We start from the raw sequence: 16,717 nt of genomic DNA, 5'->3' as shown, positions 1-16,717 counted from the left end.
ATGAAGGGCACCACGTCCGGGCCAGGCACGCTCAGGCCTGGTTCTCCTGCCCTGGTCAGCGGCTGGTCAGCGGCCCAGACGTCTTCCTGCCTCCTGGGGGGCAACAGAAGAGTGTATAGACTACTGTTATGTGTGTATAGATTACTGTGTGTCTAGACTACTGTTATGTGTGTATAGATTACTGTGTGTCTAGACTACTGTTATGTGTGTATAGACTACTGTGTGTCTAGACTACTGTTATGTGTGTATAGATTACTGTGTGTCTAGACTACTGTTATGTGTGTATAGATTACTGTGTGTCTAGACTACTGTTATGTGTGTATAGATTACTGTGTGTCTAGACTACTGTTATGTGTGTATAGATTACTGTGTGTCTAGACTACTGTTATGTGTGTATAGATTACTGTGTGTATAGACTACTGTTATGTGTGTATAGATTACTGTGTGTCTAGACTAGTGTTATGTGTGTATAGATTACTGTGTGTCTAGACTACTGTTATGTGTGTATAGATTACTGTGTGTCTAGACTACTGTTATGTGTGTATAGACTACTGTGTGTCTAGACTACTGTTATGTGTGTATAGACTACTGTGTGTCTAGACTACTGTTATGTGTGTATAGACTACTGTGTGTCTAGACTACTGTTATGTGTGTATAGATTACTGTGTGTCTAGATTACTGTTATGTGTGTATAGATTACTGTGTGTCTAGACTACTGTTATGTGTGTATAGATTACTGTGTGTCTAGACTACTGTTATGTGTGTATAGATTACTGTGTGTCTAGACTACTGTTATGTGTGTATAGACTACTGTGTGTCTAGACTACTGTTATGTGTGTATAGACTACTGTGTGTCTAGACTACTGTTATGTGTGTATAGACTACTGTGTGTCTAGACTACTGTTATGTGTGTATAGACTACTGTGTGTCTAGACTACTGTTATATGTTTTTGTGTGCGCTAGTGGATTTTGGTGGCAGGGTTAGGGCCTGGGTCAGGGGTCATAAGGGTTAGGGGTCAGAATTGAGGGTTAGGGTGAAAGGTTTTTGTTAAGGGTCAAGGGTAGAGTTAGTATTGTGGGTCATTAGGGCCAGGGTCATTAGGGTCAGGGACCATTAGGGCCAGGGTCATTAGGGCCAGGGTCATTAGGGCCAGGGTCATTAGGGTCAGGGTCATTAGGGCCAGGGTCATTAGGGTCAGGGTCATTAGGGCCAGGGTCATTAGGGTCAGGGTCATTAGGGCCAGGGTCATTAGGGCCAGGGTCATTAGGGCCAGGGTCATTAGGGTCAGGGGTCATTAGGGTCAGGGGTCGGTACCTGTGTGCTGGCTGGAGGGGGGAGGCCAGGGTCATGTGCAGGCTGAGGAGCAGGAGGAGAGTTCTCATCACGCTGAGGTGTCCTGGGAGACAGACTGGATTATTCATCTGAAACACTACTGACCACACCAACAGTACTACACACTAACACTACTGACCACACCAACAGTACTACACACTAACACTACTTCTAACAATACTAATTACAACTGAAATCCACTAACAATATTAAACTAATACTACTAATTATATTAAATACCAAAATAAATACAAAATAGTACTAAAATCAACTAACAATAGGAAATACTACTAACAATAGTAACTACACTAATGCACTGCAGTGTCATACCGGTTTTTGTCTCATGTTTGCGATTAATGTTAGAATTAAACAATAACTCTCAAATATGCATTTTGAAAAAATCAAAAAACAATCAAACAAGCACACAGTCACGACTCACCAAAGACGACATGGAACGCCGTACGCTGTCGTGTAAAGCGGAACATCAATCCTCAGATTCAGGCAGTAGTTTGATTCCTGTGTTGGTTCCTGTGTTGGTGCTAGAGTTCTAGATTGTCAGTCTTGCTGTCCTTTTATAAACTGATGGCTGGCTGGGGCAGGTGGGCGTGGCCCTAGCTAGGCCCCTCCCCCTCAGTATGCTCTCCCACCATCAGTTTCTTTCTTTGACAGATGATCCGAACATTCACATTCACAGTGGATAAACATAAAAGATTGTCGCTTTCCACAATGTAAATATTAACAGTCATCTTGGAGATGACCTTGTGCTCTGAAGATGATTTGTGTTGTTGACGTACAGTATTCCTGTTATCTTTCCTACCCTCTCACTTCCTCTCCCCTCGGCCCCCTCCATCTCCTTCTGCACCCCTCACCTCCTCTCCTCCCTCACCTCTTCCACTCACCTCTCCTCCTCCACTCCTACCTCACCCTCTCTTCTCCTCTTCACCTCCTCTCCTCTTTCACCCTCTCCTCCCTCGCTCCACCATTCGCCTTTGAGCAATTGTTCCAAAGATGCTTTCATTTCCACCTGCAGGAAACCCCCCCCCAACCTCCATCCCAAAATAACCCCCCTCTCTCTCCCAGACCTTTCTCTATACTATCATGTTTAATTCTTTCCTGCTCTCTCTCCCTTTGAGTCAAGTTTGCTGTCATTGTGTTTATTTTGGAATTGTCCTTCACCCCGCCCCCTAGACAGAGAAAATGCAGTTGTTTCCCCTGAACATTATTCCTCGGTATAGTGATGAAAAGTTCCAGTTACCATCAGTATCTGGATCAGGGAGATGATGTCAAGGGTTTCTGTACCTGTTGATTCATATCCTCACTCTGGTGTCTGATGAAAGAGAGACATCAGTTAGTTTCCCAGAACACCTACTCTCTCTCTCTCTCTCTCTCTCTCTCTCTCTCTCTCTCTCTCTCTCTCTCTCTCTCTCTCTCTCTCTCTCTCTCTCTCTCTCTCTCTCTCTCTCTCTCTCTCTCTCTCTCTCTCTCTCTCTCTCTCTCTCTCTCTCTCTACCCCCCTCTCTATCTCTACCTCTCTCTCTCTCTCCTCTCTCTCTCTCTCTCTCTCTCTCTCTCTCTCTCTCTGCCCCCCCATCCCTCTCTCTCTCCCCGTCTCCCTCTCCCTTTCTCTGCTCCTCCTCCCCCCCACTGTCCCTCTCTCTTTTTCCCTCTTCTTCTCCCCCCTCCTCCCTCTCTTCCCACATCTATTCGTCTCTCCCTCAATCTCGTTCTCTTTCTCCCTCCCCCCTCCCTCTCTCTCTGCTTTTCTATTGTATAGTTTTCCTGTGAAAACATCTGCTTTTGTTTTGCCAAAATAGCTCTTTTAGTCATCAGCAACATACATGTGTTTCCACACCGGTGTCCTCACCAACTAGGGCGGCTGCTTCCTTAACCTCACTTCCTGTCTGTCTGGGAGGACAGGTGTGTCCCTACCTGTGTGGAGGTGTCCTAGAGAAGACGGGGAACGAGCTGCAGACTTCAACGATCTGTCCTCTGCCCGTCACCCCCGGTGACGCAGGGTGCTTCCTGTTTACCCCGGGTCGCCGCGGCCACCAGCCTGCGTTTCCTGTGCCCACTGGGCCTTAGAGGAAGCATCCTGACAGGAAGTGCTGTCATTCCTGTGCGCCTCACTTCCTCTGGCGCTCTGTCCTCCACCACGCCGACCTGTGGACCAGTGGGAACCAGGGTTGCACTCAAGGCTGCTCTGAGGGGGACTCTCACACACACACACTACATTTACACATGCTACACGCACACAATCGCACGTACTCACACACACATACGTTACATATACACATCCTACATACACTCACACACACATGCTACATACACACATACAGTTAAATGCTACATACACATGTAGCAAATGTACATACACAAACATAGAAACACTAAGTAGTTGAGACACGCACATGCATGCGCCCAAACGCTTCTCAGCCCTCGCCTTACACCACTTAGCTTCTCTCAGAGAGTAGGCTGAGTAGGGTTTATGATGGATTTATTGGGGAAACTGTTGTTTATTGAAGGAAATACAAGAACCTTGACTACAAATAAACGTTTCATTTTTCCTGTTGACGTTGTCGACTGTTATTTCCAGGTAGAGACTGGTTTCATAAGTATTCTTTTATACTGACCGTTGAACATACCCAACGTCATACATCTGACAGAGGTGCATCATGGGTAATAGCTCTCTCTGGTGGACAACGTCAGAACAGCGGGTACAAACTCGTCCATTCAATGCTTTCAAGATAGGTTCACTCTGTCTGTGTCCATCGGAGGGATTAGGTTGGGGGAAACTCACACAATAGATTAATTAGATTAATTAGATTAATTCATTGATTTTTTTAAAGCCTCTAAAAGGAAATGTAGAAAAAAGTTTGTCATTCATTATCATATGAACTGTGAAGAACTGATCAAAGTGACAGATGTGTAAATGAAGACACGAAGGAGACGAGAAAGAAATGAAGGGAGAGGTTGAGGAGAGGAGAGAGACCTGCTCAGATCTGTAAATCTGTATGAGGTTATAGAGGTCAGTACTGAGAGAGACTGAAAGTCCATTAGTGGATTATAACAATAAATGCACCATGGCTCCATCTCTCCAGGATTAGAAAGAGGGAGAGAGAGAAAGTGAGGGAGGGAGAGAGAGAGCGATGATAGACAGAGGTCGAGAGAGATAGAGGGAGGATTGAGAGAACGAAAAGAGAAAAAATTATATTTGGTGGATGTGATCTGAAGGGAGCGTGGTGGAACAGGGTGACCAAGCTGAACCACGACGAGAACGCTCAAGACTCCTTGGCTGACGACAGTTACTGACTGGACTGTTAACTTGCGATAAAGAAGGTAAGAAGGTGGTTATGACATTCTGTACATAATACTCGGCCAAACGGATGTGTAATTACATGTTATTTGTAATTCGATTCATTGGAATGTGACAGAAAATCCCTATCAGCTTATACTTTACAATCATATTCCGTGTTCTACGTTCTGAGTTCTACTCGCCATGTTCCATTTTCAAAGTTGTCACTGTGGCGGCTGATACACCTGTGTGTAGATGTTGTGTTGTTATACTAATGGTGTAGCTCAATCCTACCATAGTTTTGTACCCTTGTATAACTGTAATTTGTTTATGGCGTGTGTGTGTGTACATGTGTGTGTTTGTGTGTGTGTGTTTGTGAAGCATGGACCTTGATGTAGAGGGGATTATCCGGTGTATCAGACAGGGGGATGAGGGTGGTGTTGAGACCATACTCCAGGCCTTCAACAGAGAGGTAAAACCAGCTGTCACCGAGACCCAGCCTCAACACTGTCGTTAGAGTCTGATGGATTTAACTCACCCAGTTTTCTTTCTTACTGACCATCCCTCCCTCACCCTCCCCCTCTCTCTATCTCTGTCTCTCTCCTCATCCCTCTCTCTCCCCCCTTTCTCTCTCCCAGTATGCTCAGTGTTTCTTCTACGATGCAGAGGAGAGGAACAGGAGAAAAGTAGGTATCATGCATGTTGGTAAATCCAGCTGCCTGCCTGGCTTTCTCCCTCTCACGCCACCACACAGAACATCATCTGACCCTGTCTCACCCACTGCTACCCCTTCTCTCCCCTCCCTCCCCCTCCACTTCCTTTTTACCCTTACCTTTCCTTGGCCCTCCTCCTCTCATCCTCTGCAAATCGCCTCCCCTCTACTCACTCCTGCCCCTCTTTATCGCTCCACCTTACCTTTCCCCTTGCCCTTTCCCCTCTCCTTTCCTCCTCCCTCTCTCACCTCTCCACCTCTCCCCCCAGCAGGAGAGCTGTGATTAGAGGTTGTGCTGTCTCAGTTGTCCCTGATCCCCTCTCTTGCCTGCTCAGGGGATTGAGCCAGACCAGAGTAATTCAATAATGAGCCTAAAGCCTCGCGCTGCTTCCAACATCCCCATGGCTTATTCAGCTGTCCCCATGCCTGCAGAGCGCCAGAATGATCCTTACAGTCACAGTGTGGGTTTGATTAGGCACACTGTGTTCCACATATTCATATTGATTATCTCTCTCTGCTCATTTGCTCACCCCACCCCCTCCAAATGTGATTGGTCGAATCGCAGCAAAGAGAACTTGAGGAGGTATGGTATATGTTTGCATGCTGTCACAGTAAAACAACAAAGAGACAAGGGATCTCATTTCTGATGGAGATTCATTCGTTTAAGACACAAGTCTTTGTGTCCTGTGTGTTGTATAGGCCACCCTACACACGTGGTTGCCAGTAAAAAGCTCAGCTGGTCTGGTTTGGGTTACTGAGCTCCACGTTCACACCTGTGTCTGTCTCCCCTCCAGTTCAGAAAGAACAAAGTCCGTGATTACGAGGACGACTCCGACTCCGACTGTGACGACAGTATGGAGGACCATAACATCGTCCTCCGACAGGTATCCAACGACATCCCTTCCTGTTTGTCACTTCCTGTATGTCACTTCCTGTATGTCACTTCCTGTTGGTCAGAACCACCATTTAGAAAACCCAGTGTTGTCTGGGTCTTTTTAGAAATACAGGACCCTGAGGCGGCAGTGAACCCACAAAACATAACGATGGATGAAAGCAGTTATGTTCAGCGACTGATGTCTTCTTCTCTGTGTTTTGTTGTTGTCAGAGTTTGACTACTGTCCTGATGCGGTACATCCAAGCAGAGACCCAACCTGGGGGCCTCAGAGTCTGTCTACGCACCCTACGGATCCTCTCCAGGGACAAAAAGGTTTTGACCCCCCTGCTCAGCGACTCTGCCATCCTCACCCTGGCCAAACTTGCCGGTGTGACGACAAACACGGCGCCCGAGGACGGCAACAACGACCTCGACTCCGACCTATACGAGGACGTCATGGCAACGCTCATGGAGGCCAAAGCGGCATGGCTGGAGAGTGGCCAGGGATGCGACGGCAAGGAGGAGCAGGAGGAGGGGGAGGAGGAGGGGGAGGAGGGGTGCTGCGCTGAGGGCGGGGCAGACGATGCAGAGAGCAACGTGAGCAACACTAACAGCGGTGAACGGGACGGCAGCGGGGAGCACGATAGCCGGAGCGGCAGCCCCCACAGCAGCCGACGCTCCGGGGTCCACGCAGCACTCGCCAGGGGAAAGAAGGACCGCAGACAGAGCAGAGTAGAGAAGAAGATAAGGGAGGGGGAGGAGGAGGAGGGGGAGGAGGGGGAGGAGGAAGGGGAGGAGGTGGCGCAGAGGAAAGAGGCGCTGAAGATTCTGTGTAACGTGGTTTACAACAGCATCTGGGCACAGGAGAGGTTTAGCAGTCTCAGGTACACACGCCCTTGTGATACTTTGCTAGTTTCCATAGTTAGCACCTTTAGCTTAACACGCAATGCAACAGGTTTAATTAGTGGATGATGAAGATGAGCATCACTAACACACACGCATACACACACGTGTGCAGCCGTCTGCATTTCATACAGTTCCTCTGTCTTGTACAGGATCTTATCAGGTGTTTTAGACAGAGTGGCCAAGGGCACCAACATGCCAGCGCCCCCCAGTGGACAGTTCTATGAACTACGACTGCTGTTTCTGCTCACGGCTCTGAGACCAGAGCTGAGAGCTCAGCTGCTTCAGGTACGGAGGAATTGTACTTTTTTTATTATTCAATCTTATGTGTATTTTGCTTGTATCCAAAGCTACACATAGACTGAGCATGTAGAAAGCAGAGAAGGGTGAAACTACACACACCAACCACAACTCAAACCACACACCACAACTTTAACACACACCTTTAGACTCAACACGCAAACACGAACAGGCTCAACTAACAACAGTCTCCGTGTTCCTCATCCTCGACCCCTGGGCTGAACCCCACAGGAGGGCGGGGGTGTCGGTGCTGACCACAGCCCTGGAGCACTGTCTGTGTGTGCAGTGGAAGACTCAGTACGAGGTGCTGCTGGATCCCACAGCGCCCCCTGTCCCCCAGGAGGCGTACCAGCGGGCAGTGGAGATACTCAAGGTCCTCTTCAACATCACTTACTGCACCCACAGACTGGAGCCCGACCAGGTGGGTCTTTACCTGGCCTGGGATGGTGGTGTCTCAGTAGGACTAGCTATACAGTAGGGTTAGCTGTCCAGTAGGGTTAGCTGTCCAGCAGGGCTAGCTGTCCAGTAGGGCTAGCTGTCCAGTAGGGTTAGCTGTCCAGTAGGGCTAGCTGTCCAGTAGGGTTAGCTGTCCAGTAGGGTTAGCTGTCCAGTAGGGCTAGCTGTCCAGTAGGGTTAGCTGTCCAGTAGGGCTAGCTGTCCAGTAGGGCTAGCTGTCCAGTAGGGTTAGCTGTCTAGCTGGGCTAGCTGTCTCAGTAGGGCTAGCTGTCCAGTAGGGTTAGCTGTCCAGTAGGGTTAGCTGTCCAGTAGGGCTAGCTGTCCAGTAGGGTTAGCTGTCCAGTAGGGCTAGCTGTCCAGTAGGGTTAGCTGTCCAGTAGGGCTAGCTGACTAGTGGTTGTAGCTGTCTAGTGGTTGTAGCTGTCTAGTAGGGCTAGCTGACTAGTGGTTGTAGCTGTCTAGTGGTTGGAGCTGTCTAGTAGGGCTAGCTGACTAGTGGTTGTAGCTGTCTAGTGGTTGTAGCTGTCTAGTAGGGCTAGCTGACTAGTGGTTGTAGCTGTCTAGTGGTTGTAGCTGTCTAGTGGGGCTAGCTGATTAGTGGTTGTAGCTGACTAGTGGTTGTAGCTGTCTAGTGGGGCTAGCTGGCTAGTCCGGGTATGGGTGTGGCTCTCCGAGACTCAGGTACACAAGGACGTAGCTATGAAGTAGACCTGAGTTTTGTGCTTTGAAGTGTTACTAACCACCAACACTTGTTGTTTGGGTGTGAGTGTAGTTACTCTTTAACACAGTTATAACTCTTGCTCTCCTCGTCCCTCTGACAGGAAGATGCAGCTCTATATCGCCACCTGGTGGCTGTGCTGCGCTTCTGTCTGATGCAGCCCTGCGAAGAGCAGGAGGACACGAACAACCTGCAGGGGTGAGAGGAGAGGGAAGGGGGGAGGACTGGAGGAAAGAGAGGGGGAGGAGTGGGGATGATGTGGCACCTGGAGGAGAGAGAGGGGGAGTCCTGGTTACCATCACCATCTGTCACATTCTCACTCCTTGACACCCCCCTCACCTCCCCCTCTCCTCCCCTCTCTCTCCCCCTTCCTCCCCCTCTCTCTCTCCCCCTTCCTCCCCTTCCTCCCCCTCTCCTCCCCCTCTCACAGCCACACGGTGAACCTGCTCTCTGCGCTGCCCCTCCCGTGTCTGGATGTGCTGCTGGCCGTGCCTCTGGAGCCCCACTCCCTGCAGAGCCAGGGGGTCAACATGGACTGTGTCCACGCACTGATGCTTGTCATGGAGAGACGCCTGGACAGTGTGAGATGGGGGACAGATATGGAGAGGGGGGAGAGAGATGGAGAGGGGGGAGAGAGATGGAGAGGGGGGAGAGAGATGGAGAGGGGGGAGAGAGATGGAGAGGGGGGAGAGAGATGGAGAGGGGGGACAGAGATGGAGAGGAGAGTATAGAGTGCTGCGATAGTTCTGTGTGGATCTCCCCAAGGTGATAATCCTGTGTTTCCCCCCAGGGTGAGAAGGTCAAGGAGAAGCTGACCCCTATACTGAACCTGCTGACTGAGAGCTGCAGGGCCCACAGGGAGACTCGTCTCTACCTCCGCACCCACGTGAGACAGCACACACACACCTGGCCACACACACACTACACACACACACCTGGCCACACACACACCTGGCCACACATACACTACACACACACACTGGATGATCATCAGGTGACAGCATAATCTACGTAGCAGGTGTGAGGATGACTCTTCTCACCCCCCACACACCAGATCCTGCCTCCCCTGCGCGATGCCAGCCTCCGGCCAGAAGAGGGGTCCACTGTGAAGAGCAAGTTGATCAGGCTGATGACCCACATGGACACCGACCTGAAGCACTGTGCTGCCGATCTCATCTTCGTACTGTGCAAGGAGAACGGTAATCATTTTAGCAGACGCTTTTAAAAATATTCCTTCTATTCACATCATCATGTTCCTAACACACCTCTCCTCTCTAACCCTTCACATCATCATCATGTTCCTAACACACCTCTCCTCTCTAACCCTTCACATCATGCCATCACTGTTCCTTCCCACTTCTCATCCGTGTTTCCGCAGTGAGCCGCTTCGTCAAGTACACGGGATACGGCAACGCGGCGGGGCTCCTGGCCACCAGGGGGCTCCTGGGAGGTCAGAGGTCAAAGTGCACAGGAGGCCAGTACTCCAGCGACTCAGACTCAGACACCGAGGAGTACCGCCAGGTCAAAGGTCGGGTCAACCCGGTGACAGGGCGCGTGGAGGAGGAGCTGCCAGATCCCATGGAGGGGATGACGGAGGAGGAGAAAGAGGAGGAGGCGCAAAGGCTGGTGATGCTGTTCAACAAGCTGACCAGGTGAGTCTCTGTTCAACAAGCTGACCAGGTGAGACACTGTCAGGTCTTTTACAGTTGAAAAGTTAAAAATATTGAAAAAGGTTTTCAATTTTTTTTGGGGGAAACAAACATATCAAAAAAATAGATTAAAAACTGATTTAAAAAAAGTTTGCATTATTGATGATTGATTGCTTTCCTTGTGCACTGTTCATGTCGCTCTGGATAAAATGATCGACTAAATTAATAAAATGAAGAAATGTCTTGTCATTTCCTTCTGGTTTCCAGGGACAACATCTTCCAGCCAATGGGAGTGGATGCTGAGGGTAAGCTGGTGCCGATGGCGTGTCCGGGAGATAGCCTATCAGAGGAGAGAGAGTCTGGTGCAGAGAGCGACGACCTAGACAACGTAGAGGAGTAGCGTCTGTAGGACACGCTGTTTGTCTACATGATACACATAGAGCTCCATCTAGTCTAGTGTATATATATTTCTACACTTTAAAATGTTTGGTTTATTGGCTTTTTGAGTCGGAGGAGAACAGCTTTGGTGACAATGTTAGATTACGGAATGAAAAAATGTCAGTTCCAAATTTACGTTTTGTGATGTTGTTTTACATTTACTTCTGTTTTATTTCCTTAATGCTTAATTATGAATGAAGATTACAGAACACCCTTGATATAATTAATTAAGAGTTCAGATGTTAAGATGAAATGCACAATGTTACGTCTCGCATAGTTGACACTAGAAAGATAGCCCTCGAAAATAAAGTTGTTGAAAGCTACCAGTTGGCGCTTGAATTCTCTTTGCTGCATGTCGTTTTATTTGTTTTTACAAATATTACTGTTACAAGTCTTGTATAAAAAACACACAACTCTTTTTCACATTTTAAACTCTAAAAATGAAACAAAGTTCAGTTGGTTATGTTGCCAGGCAACCGAGCTGTGTTGTTTCATTGTGATTTGTTGTTTTCTGTGTTGCCATGGGGATTTTGTTTATCTTTGAGGGCTGATGTGGTTTTCAGAAAGGCAAACATTGTGACTGGAATGGCTGAGGGTCAGGGGAGTGTGTGTGCGTGGGTGGGGGTGGGGGGGTCAGGGAGGGTTTGAGGGGGGAGAAGAGGGGCAAGAGGGGGCATTTAGGAGTATAAGGGGGGGTAGGAGTGTATAGGGGGTTCAGGGGGTCAGGAAGGGTGAGGAATAAACAGCGATGGCTCATTGTTGGAGAGTTTCATTTCATCTTCAACACATCTCCATAAGCTCCTGCAGAGACTCCTGCAGGGAGAGCTGAAGTTCCACCGACTGCAGAGAGGAGGCGCCACCTTGGATGGCCAACTCCTTCAGCATCTCCAGAGACGTGAACACCACCTGAGAGACCGGAAGGGGAACACCTGCTGGGTTAACAAAAGCCCCCACCCCTCGCTCCTCGGCTTGAAGGTTCAAACAATATATATCAATATATAATATCAACAAAGTGTTGGTGTTTAGTTCTGGCAGCCCCCTTACCTCCACAGTCACCAGCTTCTTCTCCCAGGGCCTGGCGTCTGGGTCAGGCCACTTCTCTCCCAGACACAGGAACACAGAGATGGGGGGGGAATCCCCTCCACCGTGGCTGATGAACTGATGCAGTCCTGGGATGGAGGGGTCAACACTAGGAATGATACATCTACTCATGATCTATCTATTCATGATCTATCTAGTCATCCTACGTCTATTCATAATATATCTATTCATATCATATGTTTTCATTCTCCTTCTCTTTCCTCCCATCCGCCCTTCTCCTCACCCCGTAAGAAGTCCTGGGCCAGGTACAGTTGCTGGGGCTCCCTCTTGGACACCTCTTGTGGCGTCCGGCTGTGGTCGAACTTACACAGGCTCCAGAACGCCCTGCTCTCCCCCCTCCGCCAGCCGTATATGACGTAGCCTGTAGCCCCCATCTCCAGGCCGTCCCCCATGCTGTCCAGGATGGTCTGGGTCAGCCGGGCCTGGTTATGGTCCATCATGGCCCCGACCGGAGGCAGGGACACCAGGTGCAGCCCCGACTGGGGGTCCAGCACAGGCTTGGTCAGGTCAGGCCTGGCAGAAACACACACAGACAGGGTCAGGCCTGGCCTGGCAGAAACACCCAGACAGGGTCAGGTCAGGACTGGCAGAAACACACACAGACAGGGTCAGGTCAGGCCTGGCAGAAACACACACAGACAAGGTCAGGGTGGGACGGCTGCCATGGTGTTTGTTGTGGGTCTGTGATGTGTCTGGTAAGCTCACCGGTAGACCAGTCTGAAGCCGGCATCGTTGTCCACCAGCTGCTCAGACACCTTCTGCCCTCTGAAGTACACAGACACCTTGAAGTGGGTCTCTGCAGCCGGAGGGGAGGGGGAGACGGGTGGAGGGGGAGACGGGTGGAGGGGGAGACAGGGGTGGAGGGGGAGACGGGTGGAGGGGGAGACAGGGGTGGAGGGGTAGATGGGTGGAGGGGGAGACAAGGGTGGAGGGGGGAGACGGGTGGAGGGGGAGACAGGGGTGGAGGGGGAGACAGGGGTGGAGGGAGAGACGGGGGTGTATATTCCTATTCGTATCTATTTGTCTTTCAATTTCAATAAACATGTTGTGAAATGTTTGCTCTGACGTAGCTCTGATTGGCTGATCCTTCCTGGAGGGATGTGGTAGCCTAGGTGATGGATTTAGTGGTCTAGGTGTTGTGGTAGCGTAGGTGATGGATTTGCTTATCTAGGGGATAGATGCGGTAGCCTAGGTAACTCACTGAAATGATCTTCCATGGTGCTGGACATGCTGCTGACCAGCTGAGTCACCAGCGCTTCCTCACTGGCCACGCCCACCACTTCACCCATTGGGTAAGCAGGTTGTCCCAGCAACCCAACTGCTCCCTCAGCTCCCATTGTTTCTGTATACAGCTGTTGCCCTGGAAACTCTTCAAACATCTGATCATTTTGTCCATCTGTGGATGGAAGATAAAAGACACTGGAAGATCAAACGCTGAATGTTTTTTTTTAATAATTATTCATTTATTTGTTACTCCCTTTCGAATTTTTTGAGGTTCCTGTTGTTTATTTGTAACTTGTTTAACTACATGCTCTTATTGTTCTTCCCTTTGGCACTTATTTGCTTTTCACAATGAATGTTTCCTGTTTTGGCTACCCACAATGTTTTGGGGCTATCTTGTTGTTTATGATCATTGACCTATGCACTTTTGTAAAGCTCTCTCATGGAAGTCGCTTTGGATAAAAGGATCCGCTAAATGAATAAATGTAAATGTAAGTTCTTTAAGTTTAAAGTCATGTTGTTCTGAATTAAAGTCAGGAAGATCAGAAAAGCACGTACCTTCTCGGGGTTCTACAATGTTTAACCCATTCAGGCACCGCTCCAGGATGTCTGGCTCCTCATTGGTTAGGTCTCTCCCTGGGAGACACACAGCACCATCATCTAACACTGTGTTCACCATATTCTCCAAAAAGGCGTTAATATGATATAAACTACAAACAACAAACGTGATTGTAAACATCAGTCATCTTTAGAGTATCGTCAGTTACAGTCAGTTTTAGAATCTCCAGTTGGCCGTTAGTGAGAGAGGTTCAGTTACCTTTAAACCCCACGGTCTCCTGGGCTAGGTAAACGTCCCGGACATGCGGGCCCTCTGGACCCTGAGGAACACAGTCACACTTCCTGAGCCTAATGATGTGGAGCTTCATATACAGTTCGTACAGTATACTGTATAGGGATATTCTCAAATGTCCTCTTAATTTAAGACTTAAAAACGTAACTTTTCACTCAAATAGTTTGAGCTTATTTTGCATTTATATTGCACTTCTTTAAAATGTTCTTTCCTGAACGGATGCAAGATAGACGTGTGTAAGTAGTGGCGTCTGGTTTTTGGACCATGCAGTAGGCGTGTTTCACACTCAGATCACACTCATGTTCATGACCAACACGTAGTACTCACTCCATCCATTAGAGGGGGCTCCTGGTAGAGGTCTGCTTCCACAGGCTCCTGAGAACCTTCAGAAGGAAGACATCCAACACAAATCAGATTTCTTTCTACAGCTCATTTTACAAGCAGTGTCACCGAGGGCTTCACATACGCCAAGAGAACTGCAGCTAAACCCTCAAGGAAGACCAGAAGACTCAAGGCATCGCTGACGGAAACAGAGAGGTTGTCTCAGGGGAATCACCTCCACTTAAAACATGGTTTATTACTCACCCCCCCCTCACCTCTCAACCCTTCCTCCATCTCCTTCTCACCCTCACCTCTCTTCCTCACCCCTAAACCCCTCCTCTTCCTCCATCTCCTTCTCATCCTCACCTCTCTTCCTCACCCCTAAACCCCTCCTCTTCCTCCATCTCCTTCTCATCCTCACCTCTCTTCCTCACCCCTCAACCCCTCCTCTTCCTCCATCTCCTTCTCATCCTCACCTCTCTTCCTCACCCCTAAACCCCTCCTCTTCCTCCATCTCCTTCTCACCCTCACCTCTCTTCCTCACCCCTAAACCCCTCCTCTTCCTCCTCCTCGCCTGTCGCTCGTTCCCCACCAACCCCTACCTCTCCTCACCCCACCCTCCTCTCCTCACCCCACCCTCCTCACCACAACCTCCCCCTCCTCACCCCACCCTCCTGACCACACCCTCCCCTCCTCACCAAAACCTCCCCCTCCTCACCCCACCCTCCTCACCACACCCTCCCCCTCCTCACCCCCCCCCCCAACCCCTCCCTCTCCTCACCCCCTGCCGGGGCGTTCTCCGGCCAGTGGAACACTCTGTGGGGGTTGGCTGCGTCGTTCTTTTTGTCGCAGACGTTCCGGAAGCCCTTGGCTCGCAGCGCGGCACGGAAGTTCCTCTTCCAGATGGAGGAGTCTCCCTGAGCCTTGCCATTACTGACCTCCGCCCACGCCTGGGGGGGTGGGGGGAGGAGGGGGGAGGAGGGAGGGGGGAGGAAGGGGGAGGGGGGAGGGAGGAGGAAGGGGTGAGGGGGGAGGGGGGAGGGAGGAGGAAGGGGTGAGGGGGGAGGGAGGAGGGGGGAAGGGGGAGGGGGGAGGGAGGAGGAAGGGGTGAGGGGGGAGGGAGGAGGGGTGAGGGGTGAGGAAGGGGTGAGGGGGGAGGGAGGAGGAAGGGGTGAGGAGGAAGGAGGGAGGAGGAAGGGATGAGGGGGGAGGGAGGAGGGAGGAGGAAGGGGTGAGGGGGAGGAGGTGGAGGAGGGTGACGAGGGTGGGTGAGTCAAGTGAGGTGCGGTGGATTTGTGAGGAGGGGGGAGTGAGGGGCATGTGAGGAAGGTGACCCTACCTTGAATATGAGAACGTCGGCGCTCGAGGAGTCCTGTCTAAGCGCGTGCTTCCACGGGATGCAGAACTCCGTCCGCTCCTGATTTGTCCAGCCAACACCTGGGTACTGCCCACTGTCGATCTGCTTTCTCAGCCACGGGATGAGCAGAGGTTTCGACTGAGACATGGCTGGAAAAACTGTTAAATTCGGATAAATAAATAAAACGTGACAACGTATTTTGTTAGCAGCTATAAACACGTATAGTCTATATTTGAGCGTCTGTCGTGAAGAGGAAATAAGCGAAGAGAGGCTATCACAAGCAAGAAATCTGTTTTAAACAGTAAGCTATACGGCACAGTTTTAATTGAGCAGTCAAGGAGGATGGAAGCGAAACTTCAAAGTGGAAGTGGTAGACTATCTCTATCGAAACGAAAGCGATGTTTGAGTAATCTCAATTATTTCATACAGATCACACTTGGATCGCAATTTGTCCATGTTTGGCGTTAAAGGTGACGGGAATATCGAGTGACAGGTGAGGGGTGACGACGTTTCACCCACTTGAAACCTCGACGATTTCAAGACGTGTCTGCATTCCATATCAACTTTCAACAGTTGTATGCTAGGCTACACCATATAAGAATCAATCACTTCAGTGACATAAACCTCGATCCACTTTGTCCCAACATTACCGTATTCCATCAAAATGTCATAGGTTAACATTACTCTCATCTGACGATAACCCTAACCGGAGCCTGTAGGCTAACCTATCATACGTAGCCTATCTATATTTACTATATTCAGGCATTTGTCAGGGTATTAGAATGGCAAGATAATGTTGTTCTTTCTGCAAGTTCCATATTAACGTAACACACGACAGAGAATAAACATTCTTACTAACTTTGAAGTCAAAATAAGCGCTAATAAAGAATCATGTCTTACCTCGGAAATTACCTTGGTGCCTATGTTTATGTGCCTTTTATACGTTTCCGCCTGTCACGGAATGATGCAACAACGCGCATATGCAATACTGTTTGCGCCAGCTACCAACAAGACCTGCGGTGTGGATTATCACGAAAATACCGGGTCCGATGTGCCGTTTTCAGGCTTTCGTGGGAATTCCCATTCTCGGTTACGGTTTCCAAGAGGCTTCCACGCGAGGTGGGTAGGGTCACTATCCGTGACGTGTACAGTGTACGCTGGGAGTTGTAGGCAGCGCCACAGTTTGGGTTGG

General features: G+C 49.6%; 2 protein-coding genes across 2 annotated transcripts; one reads left to right on the top strand and one right to left on the bottom strand.

Annotated features, from left to right (window-relative positions):
- The first annotated feature begins 4,488 nt into the window (after positions 1-4,488).
- On the top strand, positions 4,489-10,915 carry si:dkey-94f20.4 (synembryn-A). The gene is made up of 14 exons (XM_047050785.1): positions 4,489-4,669; positions 5,007-5,097; positions 5,264-5,311; positions 5,903-5,920; positions 6,132-6,221; positions 6,443-7,095; positions 7,267-7,395; positions 7,640-7,835; positions 8,692-8,786; positions 9,019-9,169; positions 9,379-9,474; positions 9,643-9,787; positions 9,967-10,240; positions 10,505-10,915. The coding sequence occupies exons 2-14, from the start codon at positions 5,008-5,010 to the stop codon at positions 10,635-10,637; spliced, it is 2,118 nt and encodes a 705-aa protein (XP_046906741.1). The 5' UTR covers positions 4,489-4,669; position 5,007; the 3' UTR covers positions 10,638-10,915.
- Positions 10,916-11,002: 87 nt separating this feature from the next.
- irf3 (interferon regulatory factor 3) lies at positions 11,003-16,658 on the bottom strand. The gene is made up of 11 exons (XM_047050784.1): positions 16,426-16,658; positions 15,508-15,683; positions 14,950-15,118; positions 14,175-14,230; positions 13,815-13,875; positions 13,556-13,633; positions 12,978-13,172; positions 12,482-12,572; positions 12,000-12,289; positions 11,720-11,844; positions 11,003-11,581 (listed from the first exon to the last, which is right to left on the bottom strand). Exons 2-11 carry the CDS (start codon positions 15,670-15,672, stop codon positions 11,456-11,458), a joined length of 1,356 nt encoding a protein of 451 aa, XP_046906740.1. The 5' UTR covers positions 15,673-15,683; positions 16,426-16,658; the 3' UTR covers positions 11,003-11,455.
- Positions 16,659-16,717: the final 59 nt, after the last annotated feature.

Source organism: Hypomesus transpacificus, unplaced genomic scaffold (assembly GCF_021917145.1).
Source record: "Hypomesus transpacificus isolate Combined female unplaced genomic scaffold, fHypTra1 scaffold_127, whole genome shotgun sequence".
Classification (NCBI taxonomy): Eukaryota; Metazoa; Chordata; class Actinopteri; order Osmeriformes; family Osmeridae; genus Hypomesus; species Hypomesus transpacificus.
This window is presented reverse-complemented; position numbering and strand designations above follow the sequence as displayed.

What these genes read in the sequence shown, in the direction of transcription:
- si:dkey-94f20.4 (XM_047050785.1), top strand. Translation starts at nt 5,008, where the DNA reads ATGGACCTTGATGTAGAGGGGATTATCCGGTGTATCAGACAGGGGGAT. An exon ending in GAGAGGTTTAGCAGTCTCAG is followed by an intron (nt 7,096 to 7,266) that starts GTACACACGCCC and finishes TGTCTTGTACAG; the next exon opens with GATCTTATCAGGTGTTTTAG. An exon ending in TGGAGAGACGCCTGGACAGT is followed by an intron (nt 9,170 to 9,378) that starts GTGAGATGGGGG and finishes GTTTCCCCCCAG; the next exon opens with GGTGAGAAGGTCAAGGAGAA.
- irf3 (XM_047050784.1), bottom strand. Translation starts at nt 15,672, where the DNA reads ATGTCTCAGTCGAAACCTCTGCTCATCCCGTGGCTGAGAAAGCAGATC. An exon ending in GGAGAACGCCCCGGCAGGGG is followed by an intron (nt 14,231 to 14,949) that starts GTGAGGAGAGGG and finishes TTCCTTCTGAAG; the next exon opens with GTTCTCAGGAGCCTGTGGAA. An exon ending in GGAGACCGTGGGGTTTAAAG is followed by an intron (nt 13,634 to 13,814) that starts GTAACTGAACCT and finishes TGTGTCTCCCAG; the next exon opens with GGAGAGACCTAACCAATGAG.